The 22,220-nt window shown below is 35.6% G+C and overlaps 1 protein-coding gene and 1 long non-coding RNA gene across 4 annotated transcripts in view; one reads left to right on the forward strand and one right to left on the reverse strand.

Moving 5' to 3' along the window:
* Nucleotides 1-22,220, forward strand: part of XPO4 (exportin 4) — a 121,308-nt gene that overhangs the window by 84,156 nt on the left and 14,932 nt on the right. For all 3 annotated transcript variants that reach the window (XM_025875204.2, XM_073894792.1, XM_073894791.1), the window contains 8 exons: nt 9,625-9,801; nt 10,417-10,559; nt 11,069-11,214; nt 12,021-12,198; nt 17,080-17,239; nt 17,730-17,899; nt 18,711-18,885; nt 21,627-21,920. In XM_025875204.2, the coding sequence (XP_025730989.1) occupies nt 9,625-9,801; nt 10,417-10,559; nt 11,069-11,214; nt 12,021-12,198; nt 17,080-17,239; nt 17,730-17,899; nt 18,711-18,885; nt 21,627-21,920 (1,443 nt within the window). The remainder of the gene's footprint in view (nt 1-9,624; nt 9,802-10,416; nt 10,560-11,068; nt 11,215-12,020; nt 12,199-17,079; nt 17,240-17,729; nt 17,900-18,710; nt 18,886-21,626; nt 21,921-22,220) is intronic.
* The window catches only part of LOC112826863 (uncharacterized), a 37,642-nt gene continuing 34,703 nt past the window's right edge, over nt 19,282-22,220 (reverse strand). Inside the window, exon 4 of the long non-coding RNA XR_003209067.2 lies at nt 19,282-19,457. This is a non-coding gene — a long non-coding RNA (uncharacterized lncRNA). The remainder of the gene's footprint in view (nt 19,458-22,220) is intronic.

Consider the following 22,220-nt stretch of genomic DNA (forward strand, 5'->3'; position numbering starts at 1 on the left):
ACATAATCAGATCACCATGAGTGAACCCATGACCCCAACCCAAGAACATCACCAGTACTGCAGTGGATGATACCAGTGTACTCATCCCCATCCCATGACCCCAGCTTCTCCCCCTTCCACCCCTGCAAGAGAAGTGACCACTGCTGTGAATGTTGTCGTTCTCTTGCTTTAGAAATTTTGATCATTTCTATGTATAAGATGCATCATTGTGTGAATGTCATACCACAATTTTCCTCCATTCTGCTGTAAATGAACTTTTGAGGTTCCTTTTTTGCCATTACAAACAGTATTACAGTGAACATTCTTCTGTGTGTTTCCTAGCATACATTCATGAGAGCTTTTTATAAGGTCTAAACCTAGAAATGGAATTTTTAGATAAGATATGTAAATGTTCAGTTTTACAAGATAGTTGTTTGCTGAACTGATGGGATCAGTTACATGTTCAGCAGTGATGTGTGTGAGTTTTCATTGATCCATGTCTTCACCATCACAGTTTTGCCAAACTTGTACGTATACGATATGGTCTTATATAATTAAGGTGCTAGTAATGTTGAGCATTTTTTCATATATATGTGATTCCTGTGGTTATTCCTTTGAACAGTCCATTTGCCCATTTCCCTATCAGGTTGTCTTTTTCATACTGCTTTGTAAAAATTCTTTATATATTCTGTACATTATTTATTTTTTTTTGTCAGTTATTTGTTGCAGATCTAGCCTCCCAGTTCTGTGGCTCTTCTTTTCACTTTATGGTATCTTTCTTATTATTATTAATTTGGAATAATTTTAGATTTACAGAAAAGTTGCAAAGACAGTACGTTTTACCTAGTTTCCTCTATAATTTTACCATGTGATATAACAATGGTACATTTGTCAAAACTAAGAAATTAACATTGGATGCATTATTATTAACTAAATTTCCATGCTTTATTTGGATTTCACTAATTTTCCATCAGTCATTTTTCTCTTTTGGAATCCAGTCCAGAGCAGCATATTGCAGTTAGACTTTATGGTATCTTTTGATGAACAAATGTTCTTCATCTTAGTATAGTCAAACTTACTGTCATTTCTTTCATGATTGGCATTATTAGGGGTGCCTAGCTGGCTCAGTCAGTAAGAGCAATGTGGTTCTTGATCTCGAGGTTGTGAGTTGGAACTTCATGTTGGGTGTAGAAATTACTTTTAAAAAATGATTTGGATTATTAGTTCCTTGTTTCAGACAACTACTTTTCCTGTGTTTTCTTCTAAATATTTTAAAGGTTTACCTTTCATGACTTTACCATCTTAGACTTTAGTTTTGAATATGATACCAAGTAGGGATCTAATTTCCCTTTTTTTTCATATGGATAACAGATTTTTATTTATTTATATTTGTATTTTCCCCCATTTTTATTGAGAAATAATTGATACACATTGCTGTATAAGTTTAACTTAAGGTGTACAGCATGATGCTTTGATTTACACATATGTGATATGATCACCACAATAGGTTTATCAGTTAACATCCATCATCTCATAGATACAATAAAAAGAAAAGAAAAAAATTTTCTCCTTGTGATGAGAACTCGTAGGATCTACTCAAACAGCTTTCCCATATATCACACAGCAGTGTTAACTATAGTCATCATGTTGTACCTCACTTCCCCAGAACCTACCTTATAACTGAAAGTTTATACCTTTTGACCACCTTTCTCCAGTTTCTCCCCTTCACCCCCTCTGTTACAACAAATCTGATGTCTTTTTCTGAGTTTGGTGGGGTTGTTGTTGTTCTTCTTCTTCTGGTTCCATATATAAGTGAGATAAGTATTTGTCTTTCTCTGACTCATTTCACTTAGCGTAATGCCTTCAGGGTCCATCCATGTTGTCACAAATGGTAGGTTTTCTTCTTTTTTTTTTTTTTAATGGTGAGAAATTTCCCTGTGTGTATATATACCACAATTTCTTTCTTTTTTTTTTTTTTAAGATTTTATTTATTTATTTGACAGAGACAGCGAGAGCAGGAACACAAGCAGGGGGAGTGGGAGAGGGAGAAGCAGGCTTTCCGCTGAGCAGGGAGCCCGATGTGGGACTCGATCCCAGGACCCTGGGATCATGACCTGAGCCGAAGGCAGACGCTTAACGACTGAGCCACCCAGGCGCCCACCACAATTTCTTTATTCATTTGTCAGTGGACACTTAGGTCGTTTCCATGTCTTGACTGTTGTAAATAATGCTGCTGTGAATGTGGGGATGCAGATTATCTTTTTGAATTTTTATTTCCTTTGGATATATCCCCAGAAGTAGAATTGCTGGATCAAATGGTAATTCTGTTAATTTTTTGAGAGTCCTCCATACTGTTTTCTATAGTGGCGGCACCAATTTACGATCCCACAAACAATGCACAAGGGTTCCCTTCTCTCCTAATCCATGCCATTATTTATTATCTCTTGTCCTTTTGATTATGGCCATTCTCACAGGCATAAAGTGAGGCCTCCTTTTGATTTTGATTTGCATTTCCCTAATGACTAGTGATGTTGAACATCTTTTCATGTACCTGTTGACCATTCCTACATCTTCTTTGGAAAAATGTCTATTCAGGTCCTGCGTTCATTTTTAAATTGGATTATTTGTGGTTTTTTTGCTATGGAGTTGTATAAATTCATTATATTTTTTGGATATTAACCCCGTATCACATTTATCGTTTCTAAATATTTTTTTTCCCATTCCATAGTGTTTTCACTTTGTTGCTGGTTTCTTTTGCTGCCAGCAACATTTATTGAATTATTTCTCAATGATTTATAGGACAATTGCTGTCATATATCTAGTTTTCACATAAAAGTGGCTGTTTCCAGGGCTCTCTATTCATTTCCATATTTTGCTTTGTTCTAGGGGATGTATAGGTATTTGACAGTCATGCTCCTGCCCTTACCCTACTCCCATCCAGTTCTTCAGAAGAGTTTTGGATATATTTGGCTTTTTATTCTTCCATATAAAATTTGTGAATTTGTTGTAAATTGGATTATGGTAGGGATTATAGGGAATCTTAAGTGAAGAATGGATATCTCTCAATATTAACTCTATCCATAAATGTGGTATTTCTCTGTACTAATTTAAGTCTGATTCATTGTCTTTAAATAAAGGAATGTGTTTTTTACTACCTTATATTTTTGTTACTATTGTAAATAGTATCTTTTCTAAACTTTATTTTTCAGATTGCTGCTAGCATAGAGAAATGCGGTTGGTGTTTATATATATTGATCTGATATTTACTAACTTTTCTAAATTCTTACTGGTTCTAATAATTTGTCTTTAGAGGCTTTTTAGTCTTCTGTGACAATTATATCATCTGTGAATAGTGATAATATTGCTTTTCAGACTTCACAATCTGTATTTTTTCTCTTATAGTATAATACATTTCTTTTTCTTATTGTACAGTGTTGAATACAAGTAGAAACAGAACTCATCTTTTCTGGTTCATCATTAGGGATAATGTTTGCTCTAGGTTTTTGAGCTATTCTTTATCAGAATTGCTAATGGAGTTTTGTAAAACATGACTGAGTATTGGATATTATTAAATGAACATGACTGAGTATTGGATATTATTAAATTCATTTCTGCTTAATCTTTTAATGAACTGAATTGCTTTTATGGTTATATATTTTTTAAAGATTTTATTTATTCATTTGAGACACAGAGATAGAGAGAGCATGAGCAGGGGGAGAGGGAGAAGCAGGCTCCCCGCTGAGCCAGGAGCCCGATGTGGGGCTCAATCCCAGGACCCTGGGATCATGACCTGAGCTGCAGGCAGACGCTTAACCATCTGAGCCACCCAGGCGCCCCTTATGGATATTTCTAATGGTAAAATTACCCTTGCATTTCTGAGTTGAACTCAACTGGATGATCACGTATCATGGCCTTCTATGAATGGCTGGATTTGTTTGCTGTCAGAATTATGACAACTCCACAGACCATTCTCTAATGCATTTTTTTTCTCTTCTCTGGATCAGTTTGTATAAGATTAGTTGTTTTGCTTTTTGTTTTCCTTTGTTTTTTTGCTAGTTCACTAGATTTCATCTGTAAATCTACTGACCCTGGTATTTTCTTTTGGAGAAAAAAAATTTTTTTTAAAGATTTTATTTATTAGAGAATGAGAGATAGCACGAGAGGGAAGAGGGTCACAGAGGGAGAAGCAGACTCCCTGCTGAGCAGGGAGCCCGATGTGGGGCTTGATCCTGGGACTCCAGGATCATGACCTGAGCCGAAGGCAGTTGCTTAACCAACTGAGCCAGCCAGGTGCTCTGGAGAAAAATTTAACTAAAAATTTTAAAATGGTTAGTTGTGGGAGTATTGTTTTCTTTTTTCTTTTTTTCCTTGATCCAAATACTAGGAGTGTGTCCATTTTTCTGTAAGTTAAGTTTTTACTTCCACTTTTTTCTTCATATTTATAATTTTAATTTTCTTACTAGTATCATTTCAGAATACAATTTTAATGTAAAAATGGAATATGCTAATTGGTAAAAGTAACTCAAACAGTATATAAAAATTAAAATTCTTTAAAAAATCCCATTACTTATCACTTTCTTGGCATCTCTTTACTCACACATAGGGTTATAAGTACCCTTTTCCTCTCAAATTATGGACGTTTAATACTCAATAATTTTTTTTTAAGATTTTATTTATTTATTTGACAGAGAGAGACACAGCGAGAGAGGGAACACAAGCCGGGGGAATGGGAGAGGGAGAAGCAGGCTTCCCGCCGAGCAGGGAGCCCGATGCAGGGCTCGATCCCAGGACCCTGGGATCATGACCTGAGCCGAAGGCAGACGCTTAACGACTGAGCCACCCAGGCGCCCCTCAATAATTGTTTTTAAAGTTTTTTTTTTTTTTACTAATGAGAAGTAAACCAAATCACTTGTAGTTTCACTTTCTGAAACTTATTATTAATGTTTTAATGTATTTTTTCCAAATTTTAAGGCATGCCAATTAGACTTAAAAACAAAATCATTACTTTTTATTTATATTATTATGAGCATTTTTTCATGTCATTAAAATAATGCTAGAAGTCATGGATTAGAGAAATGGTTCAGAAATTTGTTGGCATGAGTTTAATGCTGCAGCAAACATTCTTACATGTAAATTGCCATGTGACTCTGCTGTTAAGTAGACATTCTTAAGTGAGTTTCATGTTCAGTCAACCCTTCAAATGTTGTTCTTCACAGCTGCTCTTCCATTAATCGGGCAGACTTTAGAAGAGTGGCCATGTTCTAGAGGGAAAGAGGAAAGGTGATAAGCATAGCAGTTGAAACTATATTAGAGATTATTTTATTTTTTCATAACCTTCTTTGTTTCATAGAAGATTTCTGGTGGCATTTAAAATGAAATAATCTTTTAAAACTTGCAAGAAACAATCAAATAAGAGTGGAAAGTCAAGATTAGAGAAAGAGTGATTGTGATATATAAGCTAGAAGCTTACGTTTTATGTAATAATAAATTTGACTTTCTAGATTTGAATTTGAAGGACTTGAAATGGGGTGGGAGATAAGGTTCCTTAAGAGGATCTCATGCAAAAAAAGGAAGCACACCTGCTCCTCAGAGGAATTCTTTCTAATATTAAGTAAAAATAAAGGTAGGAAATAAATCTCTTACAAAGCTTTATATAGGAGGCAGTGAATGATTTGGAATCCTCAGCCCCATGACAACAGATGAAGCTTGAACAGATTTTATTTGGCTATTTTTTACAACATTATTTAACTCTCAGTCTACCACAAGGGTCTAGATTTTCAGTTTCCTTTAAGTTCTTTGTTTGTTTGTTTGTTTGTTTATTTGTCTTTATGTTTCATTGGGTCCTGTTTGGAATTCAGAATTTTTCATTTTCTGCCCATAGTAAAAAAGAGGAGGGAATTGTCAGAATAAGACAGTTTACAGTGATAAAACAGATTAGAAGATGAATGTAAAAAGATAGCATGCTAAGCTTTAATAATGATGATAAAACTGATAGTATAAGTGAAGTCGAAGACTGAGTTTAGTTGATAAATTTTTTCAGATTCATCAAATCTTCAGCAAACAGTGTATTTCCAAGGAGAACAGGAAAATAGGTTATTTTCATCCAGTCAGTCATTCCACAGGAAAAACTTCAAATATTTTGTGACAAGAGTTTGGACTGTCACATATTTTGTTGACAGTATTCCTTTGTTTTTTTAATGTTTGTGCCACAGAATTTACTTAATACAGTTTATAATGGTATTAGTGCTGAAAGCAGTATGTACAAAGATGGTTGGAAGGAAATAAATGATGTAGAAATGAAAAAAAAAGTGGTTGAATCGATCATTTTCATAGGTATTTATAAATCTAAATGAATATGATCTTGCATTTATGGAACCAAGAATATGGATGGCTGTGGTTCAAAAAATTATGAGCTATGAAAGTTTCAAAAGTGTAATGCATTTTAGTGATACCTGAGCAAGAAGAACCAGCGTCCTCATTCGCAAGTTCCTTATTTGCAATTCTCCCCCTTCTAAAGCTCTATTTGTAACCCCCAAATCAGCACTCGTGGCACTCTCATGATAATTTGTGGACATGTGCATGCAAAGATTAATGAAAATTAGGAATTGCCTGACATGCTTATTCCCAGCTGAGGTCAAGCAAGGCCCCAAATGCTCTGCCTTCCCGTTTAGCCTTCATATTGTAAAAACACATTTTCATGTTCTCTCGTGCTACATTTTTTGCATTTTTGTGTGAAATGGGGTATTCTAAATTTTTGTCAAAAAGTACTGAAGTTCTTCCTATGCAGTGACTGCCTGGATAATTTCACTATTTGAGATGGCCTCTGAGCGCTATGCTGAAGTGCTGCCTAGCATTCCTGCGTGCAAAATGGCTGTGACGTGCCTGCCTTATGGAACAGATACGTGAATCAGATAAGCTTCGTTTAGGCACGAGTCATAGTGGTGTTGGCCACAAGTTCATTATTAGTGAATGAACAATGTATATTAAATAAGGTGTCTGTAAAACAGGAAGACACATGAAACTAAGTTATGCATAAAACAGGGTTATGTATTGATCTATTTGCCTCGACATGGTAGAAAATGTAGTGACTAGAAAAGGAACCTAACCTGTTTACTAACTCAGTGTTTGTGGCAACTTTATAGAACATAAATACCACAAATAATAAGAATTGACCATTCATGAGATGAATAAGTTCTAGTTGGTTGCATTCAAAGAATTGCTCATTTTTGGTAAATATACTTTTAAGGCCAGGTAAATACATAGTAAAAATTTGGATTGCTCGTTTAAATCCTTATTAAATTATCAAATGACATTCTTTTCATTTTTCCTTCATTCTTAATGTAAATTTTTCACAAAATGACTTAAATTTTTTATATATTCTAGAAGGTCCATTTTAGGGGTGCCTGGGTGGCACAGTCTGTTAAAGCGTCCAACTCTTGGTTTCGGCTCAGATCTGATCTCAGAGTCATGAGATGGAGCCCCATGTCGGGCTCTGCACTCAGTGTGGAATCCACTTGAGTTTCTCTCTCCCTCTCCCTTTGCCTTCCCTCCACTTGCACGCTTATGCTTGCACACTCTCTCTTTCAAATAAATGAATCTTTAAAAATAAATAAATAAAAGGTCAATTTTACCCAGAAAATGACTGGCTTTTTTTGTGTGAGTTTTTTGTTTATTTTGTTTTTAAATATACTTATGCTGGAAGCATAAGAAAACACAGTTCATCAGAAGTAGTTCACATAGGTGCTTAGATACTATGATCTGGGGGTACTGGGTAATCCGGAATACTTGAAATAGATCTTCCATTACTTTTCTTTTTTGAGTTATTGATAGATTGCTAGAATAATAGCTTGAGATGATTCTCTTTGGTGAAGGTTCCAGAGTTCTGTATTTGTAGGATGAGGGCCTGTTTGCTTTAGAACGCAGAAAAGCCAAGTTATAAATTAGACCTATTGACCTCTGCTGACCTTCGGTATTCGTGGGTTCACTACCTACTTTTAAGCGTGAGTACATAGGGGGCGCCTGGGTGGCTCAGTCAGTTAAGTGTCTGCCTTCAGCTTAGATCATGATCCCAGGGTCCGGGGATCAAGCCCCACGTCATTGTCGGGCTCCCTGCTCAGTGGGAAGCCTGCTTCTCTTCTCCCTCTGCCCCTCCATCCCCCTCGTGCTCTTCCGCCCCCTCACTCTGTCTCAAATAAATGAATAAAATCTTAAACCCAAAAAAAGTACATAGTTCAAAACTCTATTCTTTATTTATAACAAATTTCTTATGAGAGACGCCGTTGTTAAAAACGGACCCTGAAATGTGTGTTTCACATTCAATGTGTGTTTATGGCCTTTGGTGTATTTTTCGTTTGCTTTTTGCTCTTCCCCACTGGACTGAGTTTGAAAGCATGAAAACCAGGTACACTTTTATGTTTCTGCACTAAGCAGTAGTGCTTGACACTTAAGTATTCCTTTCATTGAATAGTGATCCTAGCGAGTCTGTGGATGAAGAAATCAATACATAGGTAAATTATGACCCATATTAGTAATTGATGGCAAAATTAGGATGTGGATTCTTATTAGAGTGTGGGAAAATTAAGTAATAATGTTAAATATTAAACACTTTGGGCTCCATAGAGGTATCCTTAATCACTATGTATAGACTCTTCCTCCTCAACATGACAGAATACTTTACTTTGAAGTTATTTTAGGATACAACCTGTACATGGTGAAAAACTTAATATCCAAGCCTGCATAATTATGAGTGCTGTCTGTCTGGTCTCCCCACCCTTGTACTCACGCACTTTGGCTTCTGTGAGTCCACAGGCTTCTGGTGTCCCTCCCGCTTTAGCACCCTCCCCAGACGCCTTCCTGTGGAGGCCCTACCCTTGTTTTTCTTTTCTGCTCTAAAATGTTAGGGAACATCTATGAAGTTCTCCCCACATATTCTTAAATATGCTGATTAGGCCAGTCTGTTTTCATCATCCTTCACTTTTTCTAAAATCGTTTAAAAGTGTGTTGTAGGGCACCTGGGGGCTCAGATGGTTAAGCGTCTGCCTTCGGCTCAGGTCATGATCCCGGGGTCCTGGGATCGAGTCCCACTCCGTGGGAGCCTGCTTCTCCCTCTGCCTATCTCTCTCTCTCTCTCTCTCTCTCTCTCATGAATAAATAAATAAAATCTTTTAAAAAAAAGTGTTATAAGTACACATTTAGTATTTTTATTCTAACAGTTCTCTTGACCACAGAAAAAATTAATATGATTTTTATTTGAAAAGCGCATGTTCCACAAAGTACCGAACAGCTAGTCTTCTAAAAAACATTAATTCCTTTGTGCTTAAGAATTACTTAGATTACAGGGAACACTACATCAAAAACTAATGATGTAATACATGGTGACTAACGTAACATAATAAAATTTAAAAAAAAGAATTACTTAGATTAAGTTAGAAAGATTTTAGAAGGTTTAACAAAAAGCCTATACATTTTTACTGCAAGGTTTGTTTAATTTTAAAATGGGCCCAATTAGCTCTAGATTATTAAATAATCGGGAACCTTTGCTAAAGGAAAAATTCATAAAAGTATTTATATGTATAACTCTAACTCTTGTTCTAATTCCCGTCTTATTTCTCTGGCCATTTGTTTTATGAGTGTTTTTTCTCTTAGCTTGATAAAGATGACATGGTATACATGGAAGCCTATGACAAATTGCTAGAATCCTGGCTAACTTTGGTTCAAGACGACAAACATTTCCATAAAGGCTTTTTTACCCAACACGCAGTTCAAGTTTTCAATTCCTATATTCAGTGCCACCTTGCTGCTCCAGATGGCACGAGGAATTTGGTAAGTTTCCAGCTAGATTGTAAGTAAAAATATTTCATCGTAACTCTGTTTTGTCTCTTTTATTCTATTATACATTGTATAACACTAAAAATTTAGGAGGAGCTTCTTCAGAAGATGTGCTGAGAGCATTAAAGCAAAAGTCACCCTATTTTCTAAGTGAGTTCATGTTTTGTGGGGTGCTGCTTGTAGTTACCCTGTTTCTCTTCAGTTTTCAGTTACCCACCTGTGTCTTCCTAGTTGTCCAGTGATACGAATGACTTCTTGTATATAAAGGACCTTGGATCTTAAAGATGTCAGATTTTTTCAGTCAGTGACAGAAGTTAAATTCTGTGGTGTGGGAGGTGGGTTGTGAGTGCAGTTTGCTCTGTTTATGTATGTGCACCACAAGGTAATAACCCTCCATTTCTTTCTCTTCGGCGTCTCCCTCCCCCCTTTCTTTTGTAACTACTAGCGTTGTCAGCATATTTAGAGAGCAGACCCTAGACCACTGGGTTGGTGCTGTCCACCTCCTTTTCATGTGATGTGCTGAAGTTATTTTACAGTGCAACAGAAATGCATGATTCATTGAACAAAGGAATGCAGTTCCTCACTCTTTATTTCTTTCTTCAATAATAGACTGCCAATGGTGTGGCCTCTCGTGAGGAAGAAGAAATAAGTGAACTTCAAGAGGATGATCGAGACCAGTTTTCAGATCAACTAGCCAGTGTAGGAATGCTAGGAAGAATTGCTGCAGAACACTGTATACCTCTTCTGACAAGGTACACACAGTCCAAAGAAACCCCATGGAGCAAATATTCTCTATTCACAATTCCCTGGAGAGCACTTAAAGTGTTTAAAGACTTTAAACACCCCCACCCCGTATCCCAGCACACTGGAACAAATGGACAGAAACATACTCATGATTGCATTCCTTGGCTTGTACATTTGGAGCCCAGGCACTACAGCATAGATGGCAGAGAGATTGTGGAAAACATGGTATGAGAAATGATTTGACCCATATCAATAAAACCTTGGAATAACCAGTTTTCAAATGCCTGTTGTAAACCTTGATTGTTTGTAAAGCAATGTTTTAATTTTATGTCATAAACAATAAATCACAATGCCTATATTGCTATGAGAACAGTTGTGTACTATAATATTTTCATATATGTGTTTTTGTGCTAACGTCTTAATTTATGTTGTCTAATAAATGGAAATTATGAGTTGTTCTAGATCTTTGCTTATTGAGCTTTATGAAGCTTTGGGTTTTTTTCCCCCCCTCTTTCAGTTTATTAGAAGAAAGAGTAACAAGGCTCCATGGTCAGTTACAACGACATCAGCAGCAATTACTTGCTTCACCTGGTTCAAGTACTATTGACAACAAAATGCTTGATGACCTGTATGAAGATATTCACTGGCTTATTTTAGTTACAGGTTGGTTGGTTGTTTCTTTTTAAAATGTAATTGCCAACTGAGCAGTTTAAACTTCATATGTTAGAAGAAGCTTCATATGTTAAAAAATAAAAGTCCATACATAGTGTTGGGTGAAATTTGAATACAGCTGCTGTATATCACAGAGCTATGGATTCATTTTTTTTAAATACTGGCTAACATGTATACTTAATGCCTATTGCATACCCAGGGTCTTATGTGGAATTGATTGCAACCCACTGATTTAGTACTGTTACCAGGTTTTATTATTGTTATTATTATTATCCCCATCTTGTAAATGCAGAAGCTGAGAGAGAGTTTTAAGAAACCAGCCCATGGTCACACTGCTATTAATTTTTGGAGCCAGAATGCAAATCTAGGCAGTCTGACTTTTAGGGTCTTCTTTTGTAACCATATGAGCAGTGTTTCTGTATTCTAAATAATTAAGAAAAATCTTAATTTTTGAAAAGGCATTCCCAAATACTTTTGATAGAGATAATAGTAGAATTCCTATTACATTTACAGAATATATTACTGAAAATTATTAAAAGGTAGTGGATTAAAAAGCCTACATGTCAGTATGAATTATAAAATTGGTGAATAAAACATTTGTCCTTTGTATTTTGAGAGTTAATTATCCGAGAAATAGAAAATTTCTTTTCCTCAAACTTGAAATTAACATTTATAATTTACTTTTACATCAACTTAATATGATGTATGTAAATCAGATAAAACTGAAAACATTTATAGTGCAATTTGATAAATGTAGATTTGTTAAGTGTTCATTTTTAATTTTTTTTAAACTGAAGGCTACCTCTTAGCTGATGATACTCAGGGAGAGACTCCGCTAATACCTCCAGAAATAATGGAATATTCCATTAAGCATTCATCTGAAGTTGACATTAATACAACACTTCAAATTTTGGGATCTCCAGGAGAAAAGGCTTCTTCCATCCCAGGGTACAACAGAACAGATTCTGTGATTAGGTAATATGAACTCTGTAGCTGTGCTCTTGTCATTTATACTGTTCTATAAATTCTGAGTTGATGGGTAGATGACTCGAGTGTGAGGCACGTTGTAAATCTGATACATGAAAGAAAATAAAACTTGGAGAAGCCTTGAAATAAACAAGGATGGCAAGTACTCAGTATATATAAGTAATGCCACTCTGGTGAGAATTGACAGCTATATCCTGTACTGAGCAAAACAAATGTAAAATTATTCTGATTACAGTGAGACTTTGAAGGGACATTCGATCGAAAGTACTCAACATATCCCATGTCCATCAGAAAGCAGTGCCAACGCGGTGCAGGCACCCTAAATGAATGAAACAAAGTATATGAGATTCTTAGAAACCAGGGAAATATTAACAAGTATGTTTTGTTCATAAAGCTAAAACTACATTCAAATGGCTTTTTAAGGAAAACTATGACTCTTAACCTTATAAAATAGAAATATTTGTCCTGAATATGTGAAACTTGAGAGTCCTGTCAGGTGAAGTTAGAAGACAATAGTGTGCCTCAGATGAGAATTCACTTTGATCTTCCTAGTTAGTAGTGGTGGCAAAATTTCCATTCATTCTTAATGGTGAAATTAAGGAGGGATACACCTAGACAAATATCCATCTAAAAGGGGAGTTGAGAACAGCATTTTAAATTTCAGTATCTTTAAATTTAGGTTTCAGGCAGAGATATCAGTATTGAAATAACATTGGTTTTTGCCATTTGCAAAATCAGTAACTCAAGCAGGGTGCTGTCCTCTCATCTGTTTACTTTTAATGCAAAAATCTATGGATATCATTTACACCTGGGCAGTAGAAAATATGATTTTTTTTGAAAAATGAACTATTAAGATGATATCAAGGAAATGTTTGAGAATTTATTTCCTTTATTGTTTTATTCTCTTGTTTGAAATAAAATATCAGTGCTCTATTGAAAAAGTTTTATTCTTTTTGGGATTAGTATAGGCATTAGATTAGGTGCTTGTGGAAATCATTGCTTTTGCTTTGGCTTGATTCATGGTGAATGTCAATTTCAAAGGCAGTTCATTTCAGGGTGCTGTCATATGATATTCTTTGTCACATTTCTTGCCTGGGCAGTACCATCAGGAATGCTTTCCTTGTATTTTCAGTGCTTTTTCAATTTTTGCCAGTCTCAGGTATCAGTGTGGGAGCAAAACATTTTTGTATCTGAGAGCACAGACTATGGAGGGTTGAGGTGAAGGTTGGAAAACAAAAATTGCCTTTTTTTTTTTGTCCAAAGAATTATTCATTGTCCAAAGAATTGTCCAATGAAATTGAAGGCTATGTGAGAGAAATATTCCTAGTTTGACTAAAAAAAGTTGACATTTCTTGAAGAATTTATCCTTTGACAAATAATTAGTGAGTACCTAATATATACCAGGTACTGTTCTGGGCATTTGGGATTCATCAGTGAACAAAATAAAATTGATTCCCCTTTTAAAACTCCTTACAGGGGAAAGATAATAAATAAATCATATAGTATGTTAGAAGACCATAACTGCTGTGGGATAAGAAACTGAGCAGGTAGGGGGAATCAGGAGTGCAGATTTCAGAGATTTGTGTGATTTTAAATGTTGTGATCAGTATAGACTTTATTTAGAAGGTGACGTGTGAGCAAAGACTTGAGGTTGGTAAGGACAAGGCCGTGAAGGCCTGGGGAAGAGCATTCCAGGCAGAGTGAACAGCTAACGCAAATGACGCCCTGTGTCATGCGTAGCATATTCAGGCAACAGTGGGAACTGCCATTTTGGGTTGAGCAGAGTGAGGTGGAATTTTGTCAGAAGATAGAGATAGAAGGGAAAATAGAGGGGACTCAGATAAGGTCTTTAGCCTTTGCTCTGAATGAAGTGGGGTACTGTTGTAGGGTTTTGAACAGAAGAGTAACTTACATGTTAAAAAGGTACTCTGCTACCTTGAGAGTAAACTATGAGTGACAGAAATGGAAACAGGAGACCAGTGAAGAAGCTTATTGAAGTAATCCAAGGGAAAGGTGATAGTGGTCCAGATCAGAGTGATAACAGTAGATGTTGTGAGAAGTTAAAGAGAGCTCTCTTGGACTCATTTTGCTGACTTTTGGTTTATGAAATACAAAGATAATCCAAGATTAATTTGTAAAGTATGGGAAAGTGTGAGTGCTGTCTGAAATATAAAGTATGTTCAGTTAGCATACTTAAGAAATTAAAATAGTATTAGAAATTGGAACTAGCAACAATTAAAAAATATTTTAAATGTAACATTTAAGTCTGCTACACTCCAATGGAAAAAAAAAAAAGTGTTATCTTCATCAGTTGTTTCTTCCACTCCCCTATGTGCCAGGATATGAGGATACAATAGAAGTCTGATAAGAGTGATAGAGGAGCACCTAGCAGGGGAAGGATCAAGGGGTGCTTATGGGAAAGATGGCATTTAACCTGATAGTTGAGGGTTGAATAGGAGTTTGCAGAAGGCGAAGCGTATTCCAGTGACAAGAGCCTAGGCAGAGGCCTGGAAGTGAGAGCATGGCTTAAAGCAACGATAAAGATTGGAAGTAAGGAGGTGAACTGATCAAACCATAGTAGTAGGATTAAACTGTGGCAGATGGATTTAAAGGATGACAAGGCAGCTTAGGAAGCGTTTTCATTAGTAGTAGTGAGGGTGGAAAGAGGCAGATGGTTCTTTTAGAAGTAGGCCCAATGGGATTTTGCTGACTGCTGGAGTGCGACCGTGAGGATAGGGGAAGGCTCAGGGGAGCCTCAGCTTTATCTGCCTACAAACTGCCTGTGCTACTCTTCTTTACCTTGCTCCCACTTTACAGAAGAAAGGCAAGAGCTCTTACTCATTCTGAATCTTACCATAATGGATAGGCAGGTGTGTAAAAACGTACAAAGTGCCAAATAAAGGGATGGTTCCAAATAGTATGGTGTTGGGAATGAATGAGTAACAGATAACCAGTAATTTTACAAGTCAGGAGGTTTTCAGCCCTTTGCATTAAATGACGTTGAAGAAATCAAGTTGTCAATTAATAGATGATTGAAAATAATTTTTGATGGTAGATCTCTGTGATTTTTGGCATATAACTTGGAAGAAGTTCAAATAATTAAGGAACCCTTTTATTTTAAAAACACCTTCCATTTGTGCTTAGGTTTTCTCAGTGTTTCTATTTAAATGAAGAAGGAATCAAATCAAATTATGCTCAACTCTGTCTCATTCTAGCAATAAGTAATATTTTTTCACAGATACATGAACTCATTTGGAAAAACAAAATCCTGCTACATTAATTTCATTCATAAATGCATAAAATTTTGTTTTTATGTTTAATAATTTATTTAAATTTGTAATGTACTTTGCTCAATTGTGTACTAATAAGTATTGCAAAGGCAGATAATCCAAAAGATGTTTTAAAACAGTCTGTGATCACTGGGAATATTTTTAAATTATATTTAATAACTAGACATACTTGTTTCAGAGAATTATATGGTGTGATCAGTAAATGAGTATAAAAATGTATTAAGATAATTTGTGGGGAAATGACGTTGAAATAAAAATTTAAGGAGAAAAAGAAACAATGTAAAGTTTCCAAGTGTTAAAGAAAAACTTGTTTATTTTTCAAATGGATGATGGTGGGTATTAGAACACTGATAACTAAATTCCTGTGTATGAATTTAGAAAATTACTATAATTATTTAATTCAGATTCTGCTAGGCTGCAAGTTATATCATTTAAAACTATTCTTATAGGAAAAGTGTGATACATCAACTTAAATGTATTGTGAAGTCACGGGGTATTTTTGTTCACATCCACCCTAAAATAATTTTTGAAAATTTGAGCACTCGTGATATAGGGAGTGTGTAATATACAGGGAAATAGATGTTCTGGGGGTAGAAATTAAAAACCACCGGTTTGGTGCGAGGGAAGAAATTATGTCAAAAGGACAGAGTGATAAACAGTAGCTAGAACTTCTGAGACATCCAGTTGGATAAAGAACTGAAATGTAAGATTTCATTACAAGGAGATAATTTCAGTCATCTTGAGAGCAGTAAGGAAAAGTAGCAAAAGCCTAACTTCAGGTGACTAGAATCCCTGTTTTGGCATGGATATCCATAAAATGATGTTAAGATGGATTCTTTCAATTACACCCTTTCCTTCTTTGCCTTTTAGCTAAAGTCAAGTTATATATATACCACTTCTGATTATGTTCTCTCCTACTCCCACCCCCAGAACAAAGACTTTTCAGCTTAACTGCATATCATGCTCTGTTATTAAAACCACATAGCCATATGAATTATGTAGTGTAGGAGAGGACACTTTCTTAGAGCACATCATCACGGAGGTAATTGTTTTAGCAAGATTTTTATTTTAAAATACCATTAAGAACCAAGTGTGTTAGGAAAGTATATAGGACTATCAGATTTAGAGACAAGATTCAGTGTTCAAAGCATTCTAGATAAGTCAATTTCCAGATCCTCTACCATAAAATGACAAATGTATAAAAACATGCTAACCCATGGGAGTTTTGAGTAGTGATAAAGTGCTGAAGAGTGTAGCATTTACTCTGAACTTTTAATTGTATTTCTCAATTTTGAATGTGAAAAACATCTTTAGTTGGTAATGCTGAGTCTTGCACATTCAGTACAACTTCCACAGAAGGTTGTCTCTATCCGTGACTCTTTGCTTTGTCTTGTTTCCTGCTTCCTGAAAGGTCAGCAATAAAAAGGGGCATTTTTGTACAACCCTATTGATGAAAATTTCAAGTATAGCCTGGCCTAAATTCAGAGAGTTGAGAAACAGAAAAAGGACTTTTAAGAAAAAAATAAGATTAGACAGTCAGTAAATAAAAGAATAAATGACTTCTTTTTTGTACCTACAGGCTGTTATCTGCCGTTCTAAGAGTTTCAGAAGTTGAATCTCGAGCAATAAGAGCAGATCTCACTCATCTACTAAGCCCTCAAATGGGGAAAGATATTGTTTGGTTTCTAAAACGTTGGGCAAAGACTTATCTCCTGGTGGATGAGAAACTATATGATCAGGTCAGAATGTAAAACTGACTTCGTTTGGATTTATGATGATTACAGTTATGGAAATGAGAACATTTTTCTTGGTGATTTTCTCATCAAAATGTAACTAAGAGCTGAACATCTTCCATATTGAAGAGAACTGTATGAATGGTGTGCGATTTTAATAACTTTCTTAGAGCATATCATTTGATTCAGCTCTTATTTTAACCATATTAATTTACAGATTACTATTGGGAATGGATTAATTTATGTTCTTTGTATTTGGTGTAAATATCATGTTGGTATGTTAATACGAAAGTAAAGTTGACAGGAAAATCACATTGGAAGGTTAAGTGGATTGAGGATGTCTTTTTTCGACTTAACAGAAATGAATACATTTATAAAATTGATGTGAAGTAAGTAGTACTTCAGATTTAGATGCTAATTTCAGTTTGATTTTTCTGTGGATTTCTTTTGAAGCTGATCTGTCTTTCTGACTTTAAAAACTTTGTTTTCTCTCAAGATAAGTCTGCCATTCAGTACAGCGTTTGGAGCAGATACAGAAGGTTCTCAGTGGATTATTGGCTACCTCTTACAAAAAGTCATTAGTAACCTCTCAGTGTGGAGTAGTGAGCAGGACCTTGCAAATGACACTGTGCAGCTCCTTGTCACTTTGGTGGAAAGAAGAGAAAGGTAAGCTGATTATAGGAGGCAGGGAGAGAGAGAGAGAGAGAGTGAGTGTGTGTGTGTGCGCATGTGGTCTTTCAAGTGGCAAACAGTTACATGGTCCTAAGGTCCAGATAGACCTTGCATTTTGGAGCAGTGTACTTAAAAAAAAAACAATGCATATTATTGCGTTAATGCAAATAGAGTTTTCCCATGTTAAAATTGAGGATTGTGTTGACTCTTCAAGGATTTGGCATTAAAGAATCTTATGAGAAACATGTTTAATTCAGTAATTTATAGTTTTAAAAACACTTTAATACAGAATAATCTCAGTTTTTTCAGGTATCCTATTCCATTTTAAAGATGAGAAAAACTTGATAATTTAGTAATTTTGCAAGTTAAGAGCTTTAGTGTTTTCTACAACTCTGGCAATGTTTCTCATTTTTCTTACTACATAGGAATGTGGTTGTTACTACTCTTGGCATTGGCTGACTCTTACTTACTGAGTTCTTTTAATTTACTAGGTACTGTCCCACGCATTTCATATATAGTATTTTATTTAATCATAATATCAGTTTCAACCATGAAAGTTAGGTCTGTTATTACTGTTGTTACTCCCATTTTACAGATCTGAAAACTAAGTAAGAGAGAGTAAATAAATTTTACATTGTCAAACGACTGATGGGATTTGAGCACAAAATTGTGTGACTCCAAAGTCTATACCAAATTTACTATACTGTACTTTAAAAACTAATTAAATTCAGTTACCATCCATTATTGTTTGCTTAGTATACATACCATGTAAGTAATACATCTTCTGTTTTATTTCTGTCTATAGGGCAAACTTAGTAATTCAGTGTGAAAACTGGTGGAACTTAGCTAAGCAGTTTGCAAGCCGAAGCCCACCCCTGAATTTCTTGTCAAGTCCTGTGCAGAGGACATTAATGAAGGCTCTTGTTTTGGGAGGTTTTGCACATATGGACACAGAAACCAAACAGCAGTATTGGACAGAGGTAACAGTTCCCTTTATTTTGATTGCATCCTCTTATATCTTACCCTGTGTGTTGCTGTAAAATACTCTGTGGAGACATAAACATGTCAATCATACCTTTTCTGATACTTTTCCCTAATAATGAATAGGTTGAAGCTTGTTATTTTAGAAATATCATCTTAACAATTTATCCATATCTGCATACGTGATGACTTTTGAATATTATCAAGTGTTCTGTGGTTTGGGCACATTTTTGCCCACAACTCAAATGAGAGCCTAAAGAATCAATCTTAAATACAGAGATGCAAATTAACCACTGTATTAGTTTGCTAGGACTGCTGCAACAAAATACCACAAATTTAGTGATGTAAAAATAGAAATTTACTCTCTTGGAGGTCTACAGACCGGAAGTCCAAGATCAAGGTGTTGGTAGGGTTGCTTCCTTTTGAAGGCTGTGAGGGAGAAGCTGTTCCAGGCCTCTCCCCAAATTTCTGGTGGTTTGTTAGCAGTCTTTGGCATTCCTTATGTTGTAGAAGCATCATCGTAATCTCTGTCTTCATCTTCACATGACATTCTCCATGTGTGCATGTCTGTCTGTAAAGATAGCATTCGTACTGAATCAGAGGCCCACTCTAATGACCTCTTCTTAATTACATCTGCAACAGCCCTGTTTCTAAATAAGGTCACATTCTGAGGTACATGTGGTTTGGACTTAACCATATCAGTTTGAGGGGGACATAATTCAACCAATAACCACTGTGGACACATTGCCTTATGTAAATTAGCTTTAAATCAGGAACCAAGAGTTACCAGTGTATGTAGGTGGATGGCCTATATTCCCTGTGACTAGAGTGTTCTTAATGTCTGAGAAGGGACATGGTAACGGAATTAGGTAGTCATCTGTGACTTCAGACCAGAATTTAAATAATTGTATTATCATATGTATAGCTTTAAATAGAATTAAGATATTTTCATGAATATGCATTTTCACTGAGGGCAGGACTGATTATCTGAAGTTATGTTCTCTGCCAAGAGGAGTTGGAAAAGAGAAAAACAGGCAAGAGCTGTATGTTGGGGTTGACCCTGTAGAACAGAGGCTGGCAAATTGGAGCCCACAGACCAAATCTGGCCTGCTGTCTCTTTGTAAATAAAGTTTTATTGAAACACAGTCATGTTCAGTTTACATTTTTATGTCTGGCTGCTTCTGTACTGTAGTGCAATTGTAATTGGGTAGTTGGGCCAGAGATGACATGTTCTGCAAAGTCCATATTTATTCTCTGGCCCTTTGGAGACTTAAATTTCATCTTTGGGTGTGGGGACAGTTAATGAATTGGAGAGAGAGAATGATTGTGACAGAATTCTGTGAATGGCATTGACTAAGTCATGTTCTGTGATTCGTGGTTTTTGGAACCTAAATTACTTCAGGAAGTGGTTTGACTTACATATGTTGTGAAATGATTACCACAAGAAGTTTAGTCATTATCCATCATCTCGTATAGATATAATAAAAAGAAAAAACAAAAATTTTTTTTTCTTGTGATGAGAACTCTGAGGATCTGCTCTTTTAACAATTATCCTATATATCGTACAGCATAATGATATATATTAACTATAGTCATCATGTTGTACATTACACTCCTAGTACTTATTTATCTTATCACTGGAAGTCTGTACCTTTCAACTACCTTCCTCCACTTCCCCTGTCCCCAACCCCCCACCTCTAGTAATTACAAATATTTTTCTTTTTTACAGAACAAATTTTTTTTTTACTAATCTTTTTCTGAAGTTGGGATTTTTTATTACTTTATTATTTTATTAAAATTCCTCATTGTAAGTAAGATCTTACGGTATTTGTCTTTCTTTGTCCGAGTTACTTAAGATATACCCACAAAGTTTATCCATGTGGTCGCAAATGGTAGGATTTCCTCATTTTTTATGGCTAAATATTCCGTTGCATATGTACCACAACTTCTTTATCCATTCATCCATTGGTGGACACTCAAGTTGTTTCCATGTCTTGGCCATTGTAGATAATGCTACAGTGAACGTGGGGGTTCAGATGTCTTCTCAAGTTACTGTTTTTATTTCCTTTGGATATATTCCCAGAAGTGAAATTACTGGGTCATATGGTAATTCTGTTTTTAAGTTTTTGACGGTCCTCTATACTATTTTCCATTGTGGGCTGCACCAGTTTGCAATCCCCATGAATAATGCACTGGAATCCCCTTTTCTCCACATCCTTGCCAGCATTTATCTCTTGTCCTTTTGATGATGGCCATTCTAAAAGGCATGAAGTGATGTCATATTGTGGTTTTAATATCCATTTTCCTAATGACTAGTGTACTGTGTATTATTTCTTTATGTAGGCCAGAAGTTATGATGACTCTCAAAATGGGGAATGTAGGGGTGCCTGAGTGGCTCAGTCAGTTGAGCATCTAACTCTTGATTTTGCCTCAGGTCATAATTGCAGGGTTGTAAGATGAAGCCCCTTATTGGGCTCTGTGCTTTAAGACTCCCTCCCTCCCTCTCCTCCACCCCCCCACTTGCACATGCACACATGCTCTTTCCCTCCCTAAAATAAATAAAATCCTTAAAATGGGGAATGTAACATGTGGTTCAGATATTCTTTGTTTTCAGTGCTTTTTTTGCCTCCGTTTGTATAATGCTTTAAGAAAGTGAATATTTATCCATTTGAGGAAATAAAGTTGAAATAAATGAAGCATGTGAATTAAACTTTTAGAGAATTATGCTTTACTTTGATAGGTTCTTCAGCCACTTCAGCAGCGATTCTTAAGAGTGATAAATCAAGAAAACTTTCAGCAGATGTGTCAGCAAGAGGAAGTCAAGCAGGAAATCACCGCCACACTGGAGGCCCTGTGTGGCATTGCTGAGGCTACCCAGATTGATAATGTAGCGATTCTTTTTAATTTTTTGATGGACTTCCTTACCAATTGCATTGGATTGATGGAAGTTTACAAAAATACCCCAGAGACTGTCAATCTCATAATAGAGGTTTTTGTTGAAGTTGCACATAAACAGATATGCTATCTTGGAGAGGTAAGCACTTTCTAATTTTATCACTTTAGGATTAGAACTCCTTAAAGTGTAACAAAATAACAGATACTTTATTTTAAATTTAATGAATACTATCTGAAATAATATTTTTGTGCCTCCAAAAGAGTTTTCAAAAAGACTTCAGAACTTTGCAGAAGAACTCAGAGTTCAGAGGAAGGCTTATTGAAGGAATATAAATTCTTGCCCTAATACTGTTAGTAATCAGTAATTTTTTTTGATATAATGTTATTCAGTCAAACTCATCCAAATGAGGAATGTTTGATAAGACAAACGGTAGAAAAA

Source organism: Callorhinus ursinus, unplaced genomic scaffold, assembly GCF_003265705.2.
Source record: "Callorhinus ursinus isolate GAN/ISIS: 27379988/994484 unplaced genomic scaffold, GSC_fseal_2.0 scaffold7, whole genome shotgun sequence".
Lineage (NCBI taxonomy): Eukaryota > Metazoa > Chordata > Mammalia > Carnivora > Otariidae > Callorhinus > Callorhinus ursinus.